The sequence below is a fragment of the Chrysochloris asiatica genome, unplaced genomic scaffold, assembly GCF_000296735.1.
Source record: "Chrysochloris asiatica unplaced genomic scaffold, ChrAsi1.0 scaffold00036, whole genome shotgun sequence".
NCBI classification, from domain to species: domain Eukaryota; kingdom Metazoa; phylum Chordata; class Mammalia; order Afrosoricida; family Chrysochloridae; genus Chrysochloris; species Chrysochloris asiatica.
The window spans coordinates 2,048,666-2,063,964 of NW_006408554.1; the positions used below are offsets into that span (position 1 = coordinate 2,048,666).

Below are 15,299 nucleotides of genomic sequence, written 5' to 3' on the forward strand. Positions count from 1 at the left end.
ACTCTGAAACTAAACTCACTCTTAAAAAGTTGTAAGCCAGACACTTTGTGCCTTTATAGCCCCCAATTTAGGTAGCCAATGTCTAAGTCACCCATCCCTATCAATTCTATGTACAGAGGGGACAGGATTGATTCTTGATGTGATGACTCTTTTCCTCTCAGTTGGTATTTTGAACTACAGTGGTTATGAATCAGGTTGCTAATCTTACTGTCAGCAGTTCGAAACTACCAGCTGTTCCATGGGAGAAAGATGAGGTTTTCTGCTCCCATAAAGATTTATAGCTTCGGAAACACTGTACAGGGTCGCTATGAGTCAGAACCAACTTCACCGCACTAACAACAACATCCATAAACATAGATCAAGTTAATCAAATCATAGCAATTTACACTTGTTTCCTTTACCAAATTAAAAAAAAAAAATTTATTCCTCTAGTCGAGTTCTGATCATCCAGCCATTGAAGCTAAGTCAACAGATACTACCTGCAAGTTTGGGTGTTCTTGTGCATCTCCCCTCACTTCACATTAGCTGGATGCTTGCTTGCTTCACTCTCAGCTCTGGCCCTCCATGGCTATGTCCTTGTCCATGGGCTCAGGAATCCCTAGGCTTCACCATACTTTGAACCAATCAACATTCCTCTTCTCTCTCTCATCTCCAGGTGGATAGGGATCTGTGGAACATGGTCGAACTCAGCCCATAGCTTCAGAGCTGCCTTTCCCCAACTTGCACTCACCAGTAGATCAACTTGGTCACCAGAAATCTTACAAACTCTTTGAGTTTTAGTCTTGAAGGAGGGAAAAGTTTCTTTAAGGGCACAGGAAACTTTAACTTGACTGTTGACGAACTGTTTCAAAAGTGCTTATGTCAAAAAAAAAAAAAATGCTTATGTCAATTTCACACTGAGTTTATAAAAGCTTCAGTTTCTACTTTTGCTATTAGACATTTAAACTTTTGCCTTTCTAAAAATAAGCCTCACTGTGTAAAGAAATGGACTGTGAGTAGTCTCCAAGCAATGTATAATTAACGGCTTTAGATAAAAATGAAAATTTCATGCTGTAGTGCGGTGAATTACTACCATATGGCCCTTGTAGTCATGGTTCTTACAGCTCCACAAAATGATTGCATGGGACTATGCAAATAAGGTAATTGTGGTCCACTAAGGGAATTGGACAATTTTGATTGGTACATGGATTTCCTATATGGGATGGTTGGTTTTGCCATCCTGCTAGGCTTAAAGGGAGTCAATCCCAGAGTTGAGAGGGCATCTCACTACCATCAAGAAGAGTCAGGAGTGGATTGCATACTTCAAACCTGAGGTCTCTGAGCTGAGAACTTCCTAGACATAGAAGTAGAGTTGTAATATTGAAGACAGCAAGAGACGACAGCAGCACAGAACTGGCAGGGAGGCCCTATGAATTGACCCATTGGGTGAGAGAGCTAAGCACGTTGTTGTTTTTTTGTTGGTGTTTGACCCATTGAGTGAGAGAGGGCATGAGGGTGTGTGTGCCTCCATGCACTTGTTGGTTGAGCTAAATAGTTTTGTAACATTTGCTCAAGTAGGACAGAGGCCAGAACAGAAGGATTCAGTACTGAGAGAAAGGCCTGCCTTCTGGCAAGGTTCAGAAGTTGTTCTGATGAATGAACAATATGTTGTCTTATAAATTGTTCCTGTTACTTCTATGTTGATTCTGAACCTGTGTGGTGCTGCAGGATAATGCGCTGGACTACAAGGTCAGCTTGAATTATAAGGTCAGTGGTTCAAACTAATCAGCTGCTCTTCGGAAACCCTATACAGGGTCGCTATGAGTTGGAACCGACTCTACAATACTTAACAACAAAAACAACAAAATTTCCCTAATAAATGTCTGAAAATTCTGTGTGGTCATTGCAACAAAATGTCAAATCAAGCAGAGAAGTAGAAAGTGCTGTGGAAGTGATGGCTGGTGTCAGAATTGGTTAAAAGGTTAGAAAGTGAAGGTTAGGTCTGACCTACATCATATGGAAATTACCCTTGATCTGATGTTGATGGTGATTCTCTTTGCTTCCCCTTGAAGTTATTGAGGAGTCTAACACTGTACCATATTTGCACATGCTCTCTGGAGATAATTACATATTCCCAACCCATCTGACAAAAAGACCCCCCAACGAGATGTATTGACACAGTCAGTGGCAGCAGCAATGGGCTCAAACATAACAAAAAATGTGAGGATGGCACAAGACCAGTCAGTGTTTCCTTCTGTTGTGTTTAAGGTTGCTATGAATCAGAACATACTTGATGACAACTAACATCAAGCTCTTCTGAAAGACACTGTTTTAAATTGCTGTGTGTATCAGGACCTTTCTGTTACATATTAAAGAATTAAGAAGACAGTATTTTCTAGGAATCCCTGGATGACATAGATGGTTAAACATTACTTCTAAATAGAACTTTGGAGGTTCAAATCTGTCCAGAGTTGCCTCTGAAGAACGTCTTAGAAGTCTACGTCTGAAAGATCACAGCCACTGAAACCGCACATGGATCACCATGACATAAGCCAGAATTGACTCAACGGCATCTGGCTTGGGAAAGATACAACTGCCACTGTATGATAAGCACTGGACTGGTCACCATGAGATCAGCAGTTCAAATCCACCAGTCACTCTCAAGAACCCCATACAGGGTTGCTATGAGTAGGAACCGATTCAATGGCATACAACAACAAAACTTTTCCCATCATATGAATATCCTCCTGGTGAGATGTGACCTAGAGTCGGTTCTGACTCATAGCTACCCTGTGTAGGCTTTCCGAGACTAAATCTTTTCAGGTGCAGAAAGACTCACCTGTCTCCATTGGAGGTGATGGTGGATTTGAACGGTTGATCTTATGGTTAGCAGCCCAAGGCATAATCCACTATGCTACCAGGGTTCCTTAAATATCCTCCTAACACATATGAAGCCCAAGGAGTCTCACAGACACTGTGAGGAGTGTCAGGATTCTTATAACCTCTTTTATTCCTTGTTAATAGCAGGCTGTTAGCGCTTATGATGCCATCGTGCTTTTTTTCTGAAGTCATATGATGTCACTTATATCTTTAGGCAGAATCATCTTTTAAACTCAGTGAACCTCAGGTCACAAAACCTGTTTTCTGGAGTAATTCTCTGAGATAATAATGTTGAAGTTCTCTAAATGAAAATGTACTTGGAAACTTCTATAAGTTTTCTTCTTTTATTGGGATATGTGGGTTTTAATAACTGGGTTGATATGCTTGTGGATGATTCCATGGTTGCCAAGACTATTTTTTAAGGACAATTTTGTACAACCAAGAGAAAGCCAGACCATTTCTAGCAATAGGGTGGGATAAGGTGAAGAAATATATTTAATATTATATTACACAATAGCTAGTATATTTTAAAGATCTTTTTCCTTTATGAACTTATTTCACAATGAGTTTCTGGGAACTCATTTCACATGAAGTTCCCAGGGACCATTAAGGAGCCATCTTTGGGAAGAATTGCATTTTACACTGCTTTTATGTATATATATATATATATGTAATTAAGTGTCGTAGAGTCGGTCCCAACCCATAGTGACCCTATATGGATTTCCAACGTTGTAAATCTTTACAGAAGCAGAAAGCCTCATCTTTCTCCCAGTGGCTGGTGGGATTGAAACACTTGGACTTTGTAGCTTGTAGTCTAGTGCTTATCAGAGCTCAGTGGCTCTGTACAGTAAGCACTAGCTGTGAACATTTTATTGTGTTTTTGGTGAAAATTTACACATAAAATTAGTCTTTCAATCAATAATTTGACACCAATTTTCTGTGACATTAGTTGTAGCCCCTGCATTGTGTTAGCACTTTCCCCATTCCCACTCCGAGCTTCCTGGCTTCCATTTGTCTAGTTTTTCTGCCCACCTTCTCATCTTTGCTTTTAGGCAATTGTTGGTCTTTTGGTCTTATATAGTTGTTATAAGGAGCACATTCCTCACAAATCTAATTTTATAGGCCCATCTATTACTATAGGCCACCACTCGTCTGTCAGTTTGTCGTACTGTGGTGGCTTGTGAGTTGCTGTGATTCTGGAAGCTATGTCACTGGTATTTAAATACCAGCACAGTCACCCATGGTGGACAGGTTTCAGATGAGCTTCCAGACAAAGACAGACCAGTAAGAAGGAGTGACGAACTATTTCCGAATATTTAGTCACTGAAAACCTTATGAATAGCAGAGAAACACTGTCAGATATAGAGCCGGAAAAGGAGCCCCTCAGGTTGGAAGGCACTCAAAATGCGACCGGGGAAGCTGCCTCCTCAAATTAGAGTTGACCGTGATGACACGAATGGAGTAAAGCCCATGGGAGAAACGCCCTCGGGACCTTTATTGCTGATGGGGCACAACGCAAAATGAAGAGAAACAGCTGTAAATATCCATTGAAAATCGGAACATGGAATGTTAAGAAGTATGAATCTGGGAAAATTGGAAGTTGTCAAAAATGAAATGGAATGCATAAACATCAATATCTTAGGCATTAGTGAGCTGAAATGGACTTGTACTGGGCGTTTTGAATCTGATGACCACATGGTTTACTATGCTGGGAATGACAAATTGAAGAGGAATGGTGTTGCATTCATTGTCAAAAAGAACATATCCAGATCAATCATGAAGTACAGTGCTGCCAGTGATAAGGATAATATCCATGCGCCTACAGGGAAGCCCAGTTAATACGACTATTATTCAAATTTACGCACCAACCACTAAAGCCAGTGAGGATAAAATAGAAGAATTCTCTACTCAGCAATGACCAATAGTGATGCAGTGGGTTAAGTGTTGTACTGCAAGATCAGCAGTTCAAACCCACCAGCTGCTCCTCAGGAGAAAGATAGGCTGTTTGCTCTTATAGAAATGTATAATCTCTGAAACCCTATGGAACATGGTCCTTTAGAGTCACTACAAATTAGAATCTACTCAAAGGCAATGGGTTATACCTACATGTGTACATGGGTATAATCTCATAAGATCTCCAACCCTACTCAGTAACACATCTGCTATGTATCTACTCATAAAGTAATGTTTGCTATTACTGTGTTTGCAGGAATGTATATGTTGTAGTGTTGCTGTTATGTGCCATCAAGTCAAGTCGAATCCAACTCATAGAGTCCCTGTATAGAGTTTCTGAGGAGCGGCTGGTGAGTTTGAGCCAATAGCCTAGCGGTCCAGCGCTTATCCTACAGTACCACACCAGGACTCCATATTTTATAGTATTTACCCTTTATTCCTGTGGACCTCTGTCTCCTTTGCCTTGGTCACCTTGTGCTGACTTCCCCCATATTGTGTACAGACTTCCCCTTAACCAGAATTAACATGCATCTATAGGATAAGCACAAGACTGCTAACCACAAGATCGTCAGTTGAAACTCACCAGTGGCTTCTCGAAAGAAAGATGAGGCTTTCTGCTCCCATAAAGATTTACAGCTTCCAAAACCTTATATAGGGTCGCTATGTGATGGAACTGACTCATGGCAACTGTTTTTTTTTTTTTGACTATCTAGTTAGTAATTCTCTCCGCCTTCCCTTCACATCCCTGATTCCTGGTAACCATCAAAGAATGTTTCTTTCTGTATATAAACCTATTCTTTATTTTTCAGGTCTCATACAATATTTGTCCTTTTGTGGTTGACTTATTTCACTCAGCATAATGTCCTCCAGATTCATACTGCTTTTATATTTGAATCATAGTGAAGTTTCTAAAACAAAACAAAAAATCAATCAATAAAATGATAGATTTTTAGCTTTCATTCTGGTAGTCAAAGCCTTGTACTTAATATCTCAACCAACTTAAGTTTTTAGAGAACTGAAGGTACAAGCTTTTCACTTCCATTTTCCCCTATAAAAAAACAATGACATTTTCAGTTCTGGAATAGCTCTTCAAAACGTGGCTTCTGATAAATGTTGGCAGAACTGGTGCATTCCTTGAATAAATTTTGTATAGTCGACTTTCTTTACCCAGTAATCTCTAGGTTGGATGACCATACCGCTGCCTGTCACAAAACAGGCTGAAAAGCAGATTGGACGTGACAGAAAGCATTTAGCGTAGTGGTTATGAATCGGGCTGCGAACCACTAAGTCAGCAGTTCGAAACTACCAGCTGTTCTGCGGCAAAAGATGAGGTGTTCTGCTCCCGTAAAGATTTACAGCCTCGGAAACCCTGTACAGGGTCGCTATGAGTCGGAACCGATTCCACGGCGCATAGCCACCACATAACAAGATGGGAGAGTTCTGGTGTGGCGCTGAGGGTTAATGTGCTGGACTTGTGAGGTCGGCCTGAAGTCCAAGGTTGGTGTTTCAAACTAACCAGCCTCTTCTCAAAACTCTATATAGGGCTCTTCCCGAAAGCGGCCTGAGGTAACCTCACAAAATGGTTCACTACTCACTTTACCCAGAAAACCCCACAAAATCATGCAAATCCAGAGGTATAAATCTCCGGGCCCATTTTAAGAACACTCCTGAGACTGCCCAGGCCATCAAGGGTATGCATATCCAAAAAGCCACCAAGTATCTTAAAGATGTCACTTTGCAGAAGCAATGTGTACCATTCTGACGTTACAATGGTGGCGTTGGTAGGTGTGCCCAGGCCAAACAGTGGGGTTGGACACAGGGTCGGTGGCCCAAAAAGAGTGCTGAATTTTTGCTGCACATGCTTAAAAATGCAGAGAGCAATGCTGAACTTAAGGGTTTAGATGTGGATTCTCTGGTCATTGAGCATATCCAGGTCAACAAAGCTCCCAAAATGTGACGACGAACTTACAGAACTCATGGTCGAATCAACCTCTACATGAGCTCCCCCTGCCATATTGAGATGATCCTCACTGAAAAGGAACAAATTGTTCCTAAACCAGAAGAGGAGGTTGCCCAGAAGAAAAAGATACCTCAGAACAAAGTGAAGAAACAAAAACTTATGGCTCGGGAGTAAATTAAAATAAAATGCACATAAAAGTAAAAGCAAAACAACAAAAACAAAAACAAACAACCTCTATATAGGGTTGCTATGGGCGGGAACGCACTGAAGACACCTAACAACAAATAATAAGATGGTGGTCTTACACCGAGTAGTTCCGACTCATAGTGACCCTGTATCGGTATACTGAGGTTGTAAATCACAGGGGCAGAAAGCCTGTGAATTCGAACTGCTGATCTTGCTGTTAGCAGCCCAAGTCTGTAAACCAATAGGGCCAAATCTCTGGGCAAATTTAACATTTCCATAACAACCACGACTATTACTGATATACATGAAGTGAAGTAAGACTATGGGGTTGCTGTTGAAGTGTCATCTAGTTGGTTCCGACTCAGCGACCCTGTATAGGGTTTCCGAGGAGCAGCTGGGGGATTCGAGCCGCTGACCTTAGAGTTCAAATGGACCTTGTGTTCAAGTGTTTATATCCTACAGCACCACACCAGAACTCCTTTTCGGTCCAGTGGTGGTGGTGGTGAGGTGCCATGGAGCATGGAGTCGGTTCCGACTCATAGCAACCCTGTACAGGGTTTCCAAGGCTGTAAATCTTTACGGGCGCAGAAAGCCTCATCTTTCTTCTGCAGAACAGCTTGTAGTTTCGAACTGCTGACCTTGTGGTTCACAGCCTGATTCGTAACCACAATGCTACTAGAGCTCCTTTTTGCCATCCAGTAAGGGAATGAAAATCACAGTAGAAAAACTTTGAAAATGTCTCTTCCCTTTCAGGCAAGTATCAGCTTTATAAATCCAAATACCCTAGCTGTGGAGTCCTGGTGTGGTGGCACGGTAGGATAAACACTGGATTACTAAACGCAAGATTGGTAGTTCAAACCACCAACCACTCCTCAGAAACTCTAGTCAGGGTCCCTATACGTCGTAAGAGGATCGATGGCACTTAAACACCAACTTTGTTGTAAAATATCAAAATGTTGACAGCTGTCAGTTTTCATCACCCTGTAGAAGAAACCTGTGTCTCCCAAATTAGTAGTTAGAGAAATCTTATGGATCAATGAAGACCAGAAAGTAGCCCCGTGGTAAATTCTATCTGACCGAATACTATGCAGATGAAGGTGTGGAAAGATAATTCAAAAGGAAAAACTGGAAATCATACATCAGTGGTTGTAAAACCAAAACGAAACAAAAAGTAGCCCAGAGATAAGCACATCACCAGGTTTTCGTGGTATAAATGGGAAAACCCAACAATCTTGGCCTGGTCAGAACCGGAACCACGTTTTCCGATCTTCTTCAACCATTAAGGAAGAAACTGGGCTCGACGCGGACATAGGCAAGTGGGTTATGCTAGCCTGTAACTACGGCGCTATTCACCGCTCCCCCTGCCCCTGTGCTCCAGCCAATCCCGTAGCGCCGTTCCCTTCCCATCGGAGGCCCCTCCCTCCGCACCCGGGATACAAGGCCCCCGCGGCGTGACGCGAGCACGGCAGCTCCGCCCCCTGCGTCTTTGGCCTCGCCGGCCTAGTGGGGGGATGGTTCCATCATGGCGTCAATGCAGGTGAGGGGAGTTTGCTGCAGCTGGGCGGGCTAGGGAGCCGCCAAGCGTGTGTGAGCGTTCGGACTGGGGCGGTGTCCGGGACTCGGGGGTGTCCGGACGGGCTCGTACGTAGTCTTAGTGGTCGGATTTCCCCCAGTTCAGGGCGTTGGGGAGGGGAAGGGCGGGTATGTGTGTGTGTGTGTGTGTGTGTGTGTGTGTGTGGGGTGTCTCGGTCGAAGCGGACACCCGCCGGCCGGGAAGTTGGGGGCATAAAGAAGGGCTAGAAGGAGGGAGGTCGAAGTTTGGCCTTGGCTTCGCGACAGGGGTTTTGGAATCGCCTCCCCGCACACAAACAGCTTTAGCCTGCCGTCGGCCAGCCCCAGGGATGCCTTTCCCTTCGTGGTCCCCGGCCGGCGGAAACAGCTGCTCTCGCTGTTGTAGCCGGGGCAGCATCGGCCCTCGGAAGGCAGAGTGTGGGGAAACTGGAAAGACATTCCCTGAGAAGGCGGCTGGCTGTGGAAGACGCCCGGTGGCCTCTGCTCCGACCTCCCACGCCCGGTTTCTCTGGCTGCTCGGCACCTCCACTATCCTCCCCTTGTCCCTTGCCCCTTGGGTACCTTTTCTTAGGAGTCTCGGCACTTTGACCAACATTCCCCCAGCCGCCCACTTTTTCACCCCCAGCCCCAAGCTGTGCCTGATCTATTAACATCATTTGCCGCCTAATTTGCTATCTTCCCCGAAACTGGGATCCACCGGCTCCTCTTTCCTCCCGGGATAGCACGTCCTCTAAGAATATTTTCCCTCTGATGCCCCACCCTTGCGGTCGCGGTAAGGCTGAGTGAGCCCTTTGCCCTCTTTCTCCAGACGTATAGTGGAACCTTATTTTTGGTTGGAGTTGGTAACTTGTGTTCTATCTACCTGACTTGGCGTGCGTGGTTTTCTGACTTTCTAACGTTATTTACCTTCCCTTTTCTTCCCTAATCCAAGGAGGAGTTTGGTTTTTCAGGCAAAGATGGCAACCACAGTTGTAGTTTGTGGAGATTTTCTCTGCATTATCTATAACCTGCATTTAATTCACAGATGAAGACTAGTGATATCAAAACACAAGAAAGGAAAAGAGGGCAGAAGTCTTCATTTGGAATGCTAGCTGAATGCTCTTTAGAGTTTTAAAAGCATCCCCTTAAATAAAGAAAGAAGCCACATTTTTCTTAGAAAGATTTTTTGGTTTTATTTCTAGAAGAAAATCAAGTCTTCCTATATTCTCTTAGTCCCACCCCTCCCCCACTTGTAGGCAAGTAGTGTGTTTTTTTTTTAATCTCTTCTCTTTTCTGCATTTTCTTCCTCTTTTGTGCACATCATTTCCTTACCTCAAATTTACTTTTGTGTTTTTACCTCTTTCCCTCTGTTTTTCATACAGTATTCCTCTTAACATTGTAGTGGAACAGACAAATTGTAGATAATGATTTTGTTTGAAAGAGATGTCATGAAAAAGTGGAGGGAAAAAACAAGAACAATTTCAGGAAACATACTCTACATTAGTCTTCTTGAGAGACGTTAGAGAAGCTTCATCAGTTGAGGCCCAAAAGGGAACTGTGGAACACTTAAATTAAATAGGAGATGGACTAAATAGGCACTTGAAGATTAGAATTGATATCCGGAGTCTTCGTGTGTGTGTGTGTGTGTGTGTGTGTGTGTGTGTGTGTGAAGTCACTGCTCACTGCTCACCACTCCATGGAAACCCTGTGCAAAACTGACTCAACAGCCCTTAACAGCATTTTAGGAAGATTAAAACATTTGTTTTCAAAGGAAACATTAAGATTACAACCCACAATACTATGATTATATTTGACAACCAAGTGTAGTGTTACAGGGGTAATAGCTGGTTGGATTTAGATTTTAAGTATCTGGAAAAGGGAGATTTCCATTGTTACAGAAAAACCTGAGTTGGTAAAGAATTTAATGTTGATCCTGGAGCCTTGGTGTGGTAAACACTGAACTGCAAACAAATTATTTTATCTTCACCAGGTTGCTACTGCTGCTAAAAAAGAGGTTGAGAAGCTATATTTTAAAAATAAGTTTATTATACATATGTAACATAAGATTTGATTAATCGATAAAAAGAAAAAAAAAGAAAAAAGAAATCAGTCTGTAAGAACAGCTTGGAATTTTATCATGAAAACTTACGTACTTGAATTTTAAAAGATGAGGAGGTCAACTACTTTTTAATGTATACTGTCATTACTTTCCAACTTACTTTAATTTCATAGAAAGTAAGTTTTGAATAACACACTGAGATGAATGAAGTTGGAGGCCAGGAGTACCTGGCCAGACTTTCTGGAGGTTGTGCTTTTTTGAGGGGTGAGGGGGGAACACTGGGAATTGAACCAAATCAAGCCCATTGCTGTGGAGTTTATTCCTTTTCGTAACGACCAATAGGACAGAGTAGAGTGGTTCTTAAGGTTTCAAGGCAGTAAATCTTTAAGAGACTGCCACATCTACTTTGAGTGGCTGGAGAGTTTGCACTGCCCATCTTTTTGGCTAGCAGCACAGTGCTTAACCACTGTGCCACCAGGGCTCCAGGAATCAGTATTCTTATGTGTGGTTAAGTTCTCCGAATTCTATTGCTAGAGTTGTACTTAAGTATACAGTTTAAGCTTGTGTTTTTCAAACTTATGTAAGCCCTTTAAAACTTTACCTGTTTTGTTTTTTTTCCTCTCCTTTTATCTGCCCATTGTTTTTTCCTGTGAACAAAGTCATGAATCACCAAGTAGTTTGCTTTAAGAAATCAGTCATAAAAACTCCTAGTGAGTCTTGAAGTTGGTAGGCGTTAAACATTTGATTTTAGTAATTCTAGAAATCTTAAAATATTAAATGAAAATTTGTTTCTAGCACAAATTTAGTATTAACATTTCAGGTATGTTGATTATTTGGTACAACTTTCCTAGCTACAAATAGTAAAAACATTTATTAAAGTGCATTTTTCTATGCTTCTAAACAATTCTTAAAATCGTAGCACATTGGAGTATCTGCTTTCAATTAACTATAAATTGTTCTTTCTGTGTTGTTTGTTAAGTGCCATTGAGTTGGTTCTGACTCATAGCAACCTCGTATAGGATTCCTAGAAGCAGGTGGTGGATTTGAGCCACTGACCTTGTGGTTTGCAGTCCAGTGCTGGTCCTACACCACCACACCAGGAGTTAAGTTTTTGTGTTATGTTGATGTAATATTTAATATGTTTTCCCAGTGATTCATTTCATATGAGATATATAATTTGGTCTCCTGGATTAGTTTTCAAGTATACTTGGTTTACTTTTCTCATTTGCCCATCTAGATTTATTTTAGATACGAACTGGTTCCCCCCTCCCCCCCAGACTTTCACTATTCCCTATGCTGTTGTTGTTGAGTTAATCCCTTTATATCTTAAAATGTAAGGAAATGGTAACTGAAGTTTATCAACTCTAAAACAGTGATTTAATTAAAAGAAATAATTAAGTCACTTTTTAATGACATTTTGTCTCTCACCTAGCTCAATTGTTGACTATTTATCTGACTAGATAGGAAACAGGTTGAGATTTAGGAATGGTATGGAGTATGAGTGTTTATTTCTTGTTTTCAGGTGACCTGGAAATTATTATTTTGAATTATTCACAACTCTGAAATTGCTCTTTATTCAAGTAATTGGCTGTAGTGATTAATAGGTAGAATATGCACTCTTATTGACATTACTATTAGGGTAATCATGTTACCTTGACTATTAGGGTAATCATGTTACCTTGGTGACTAGATAGCAAATGCTTATTTGTTTGTGTCATTATGAAGGATTACAGCATAATTAACAGTTAGAAATTGACTACCACCGTGGGTACCAAGGCTCACTGAGCTTTGGGAACTTGTGCATTAAGGCTAGAATTAATCATATTTGAGAACTTGACTCAATGCTTTAGCTAGTAATAGAGCTATCTGGGAACTTTTGGTGCAAGGCTCAAGGATAAGGATAGTAGCCTATATAAAATTAAGGGTATTCTTTGTGAATGATAAAAACTTGTATGTGGCAGACCACACGTGGAAAAGAGCATAAATCTATGGTAATCCTCTTAACTTGACAGTCATTGTCTGTACTTTTCTTTTTGCTGCTAATCAAATACTGCTCTGTAAGATCCCTTCCATTTTTGTCTTAACATGTTTGCTTTAGAACTTATACTTAACTTTTCAGGTTTCCTCCTCTCTCCTGACATAGACTACAGGAGAACAGGAAATGCTTTTCTTTTGTTCCTTAAATATGCACATATTGACTATAGAAAAGACTTATCCATCACTTCATGCTTCAAAAAACATTCCTAAATAACACATTCTGCATTCATTTAATTCTATTTTTAGTGAAGTCTTAAGCAATTCTGTAGTTATAAGATTGATTACTGATATTGGAATAACTTAAAACCCACGTATATTAATATAAGTATGTTGTTGTTGAGTGCCGAGGAGTAGATTCCGACCCATAGCAACCCTGTATAGGGTTTCCAAGGAGCAACTGGTGAGCATGAGCCACCGACTTTGCAGTTCAAATGACTTTGTAGTCTGATGCATTAGCCCACAGCACCACACCAGGACTCCAGTATCAAAGTATGGTGGTGGTTATGTGCCGTGGAGTCAGTTCCGACTCACAGCGACCCTGTACAGGGTTTCTGAGGCTGTAAATCTTTACAGGAGCAGAAAGCCTCATTTTTCTCCCATGGAACAGCTGGTAGTTTCGAACTGTTGACCTTAAGGTTTGCAGCCTGATTCGTAACCATGGCGCTACCATTGCTGCTTATAAGTATGTTGTTGTTGTTAAGTATCATGGAGTCGGTTCCGACTCATAGTGCTGCTGCACAGGGTTTCCTAGGCTGTAAATCTTTACTGGAGCAGAAAGCCTCATCTTTCTCCCGCAGAACAGCTGGTAGTTTTGAGCTGCCGACCTTGGGGTTAGCAGCCCGATTCGTAACCACTACACTTATATAAATATATTTTCTCCAAAGTTGGTTTATTTTCTTGATTTTTGTCCTTGCTGTAGCTTTACTGTTTTTCAAAATATTTTCATATTCTTTATGGATTTTTATTTCAGTCTTTTACATGGAAAGTCAAATAACCCTATTTCACTCTAGTGAAAAGAGACTGAATAAATAGTCACTGTTTTTGGGTGACTGACCAAAAATTACATAGTGACTAAGTAGTGAAGCTAAGATTAGAAACCTGGGTCTGAAGTTTTGGGTAATGAACATATTAACCATTTGGACATTGTAAAGAAATAACTGTAATAATTTATTTTTAGCTTAATTATTTTAGTAAAGAAGTATTTACTAATATATTCTGTTGATTGAAATGTCTTAATGACCCATAATAGAAAGTTACTTTATGGATCAGTTTTCAAGAAGAGATTCTTTATGCATGTATACTGAATACTTTGTTGTTAAGTGCCTTTGAGTCGACTCCAACCCATAGCGACCGTATATAGGGTTTCCAAGGAGCAACTGGTGAGCTTGAACTGCTGACCTTGTGGTTCAAAGCGACTTTGCAATCCAGCGCATTAGCCCAGCTTTACAAATGTTTTGTTTGATGAAACTTACGTATTTTACAGTGGTTAAGACAAAGGCAGATTGTTTAGCCAAGGAGGTTAACATATATAAAACCGTTTTGATACATCTTCCTCAGACCTGTTCCTTCTATAGTCAGGCCGCTTGTGGAACATGGTAATTTAATGCCTCCATTTACTCAAAACAGTAATTTTGTATTCATCCCACCTCACAGTCCATCAGCTCTATCTTAGAATGTGTCCAGAACCCACCTGTTAGTCCCTTCTTCTGAATTAATACATTACTGAGGCAAATCATCATCATTCCTCCCTGGATTATATCTACAACTTTACAACTGAGTTCCCTACTTCTGCATTTGTCTCCTTACTGTCTTGTATCAACTCTTCAGTCAGGTTCTTTGCAAACAAAAGTCAAATAATATCCCTTTCTCACTATTTTAGAAGATAGTCTAAAGTGTTTGCTATGGCAAGGCAGTATCATATTTCATTTAGTCATTTCCAACTCATAGTGACCTTATGTGTTGCAGACTAGAACTGCACTGCATAAGGTTTTCATGGTTGTGACCTTTGAGGACAGATCACCAGGCTTTTCTTCCAGTGTGCATTGGCTGGCTGGCTGTGTGCTGCCCAGTTGGTGCCGACTTACAGTGACCCTGTGTAGGGTTTCCGAGGCTGTAAATCTTTAGGAGCAGAAAAGCTCATCTTGCTCCTCCAGAACTCTTAGTAGACTCAAACTGCTTACCTCGTGATTAGCAGCCCGATATGTAATCCACTAGTCACCAGGGCTCCCTCTGGGTGGGTTCAATAGTCAGCCTTTTTGTTGATAGTCTAGTGCTTTTGCACCCCCCCACTCCCCTGGGGACTCCTTGTTATGTACTGTTGTTAGGTGCCATTAAGTCCAATTTGACCCATAAGAACCCTGTTTAACAGAGTAGATCTTCCTTATAGGGTTTTCTAGTCTGTAATTTTTATGGGAGCAGATTGCTAGGTCTTTCTTTTGCAGAACTGCTGGTTTGGTTTGAAATTCCAATTTGTTGCAACCAGGGCAGTCTGTTCTGGCCACCTGTATTAAAAAAAATTGACATTAAGTCTATTTTGACTAATAGTGATCCTATAGAACAGAATAAAACTGCCCCACAGGGTTTCCAAGGCTGTGAATCTTTCTCTTGCAGAGTGGCTTTTGGGTTTTAGCCACCAACTTCAGTTGGTAGCTGACCACTTAACCACTGCACCACCAATTTTGGCTTAAACAAACA

General features: G+C 41.3%; 1 protein-coding gene and 1 pseudogene across 1 annotated transcript in view; both read left to right on the forward strand.

The window, feature by feature from the left end:
* The first annotated feature begins 6,391 nt into the window (after positions 1-6,391).
* LOC102814934 lies at positions 6,392-6,946 on the forward strand (annotated as a pseudogene).
* Positions 6,947-8,404: 1,458 nt separating this feature from the next.
* Positions 8,405-15,299, forward strand: part of LOC102815678 (ubiquitin-conjugating enzyme E2 W-like) — an 88,625-nt gene continuing 81,730 nt past the window's right edge. The window contains exon 1 of the mRNA XM_006860008.1: positions 8,405-8,495. Coding sequence (XP_006860070.1) covers positions 8,481-8,495 — 15 coding nt within the window. The 5' untranslated portion in view covers positions 8,405-8,480. The remainder of the gene's footprint in view (positions 8,496-15,299) is intronic.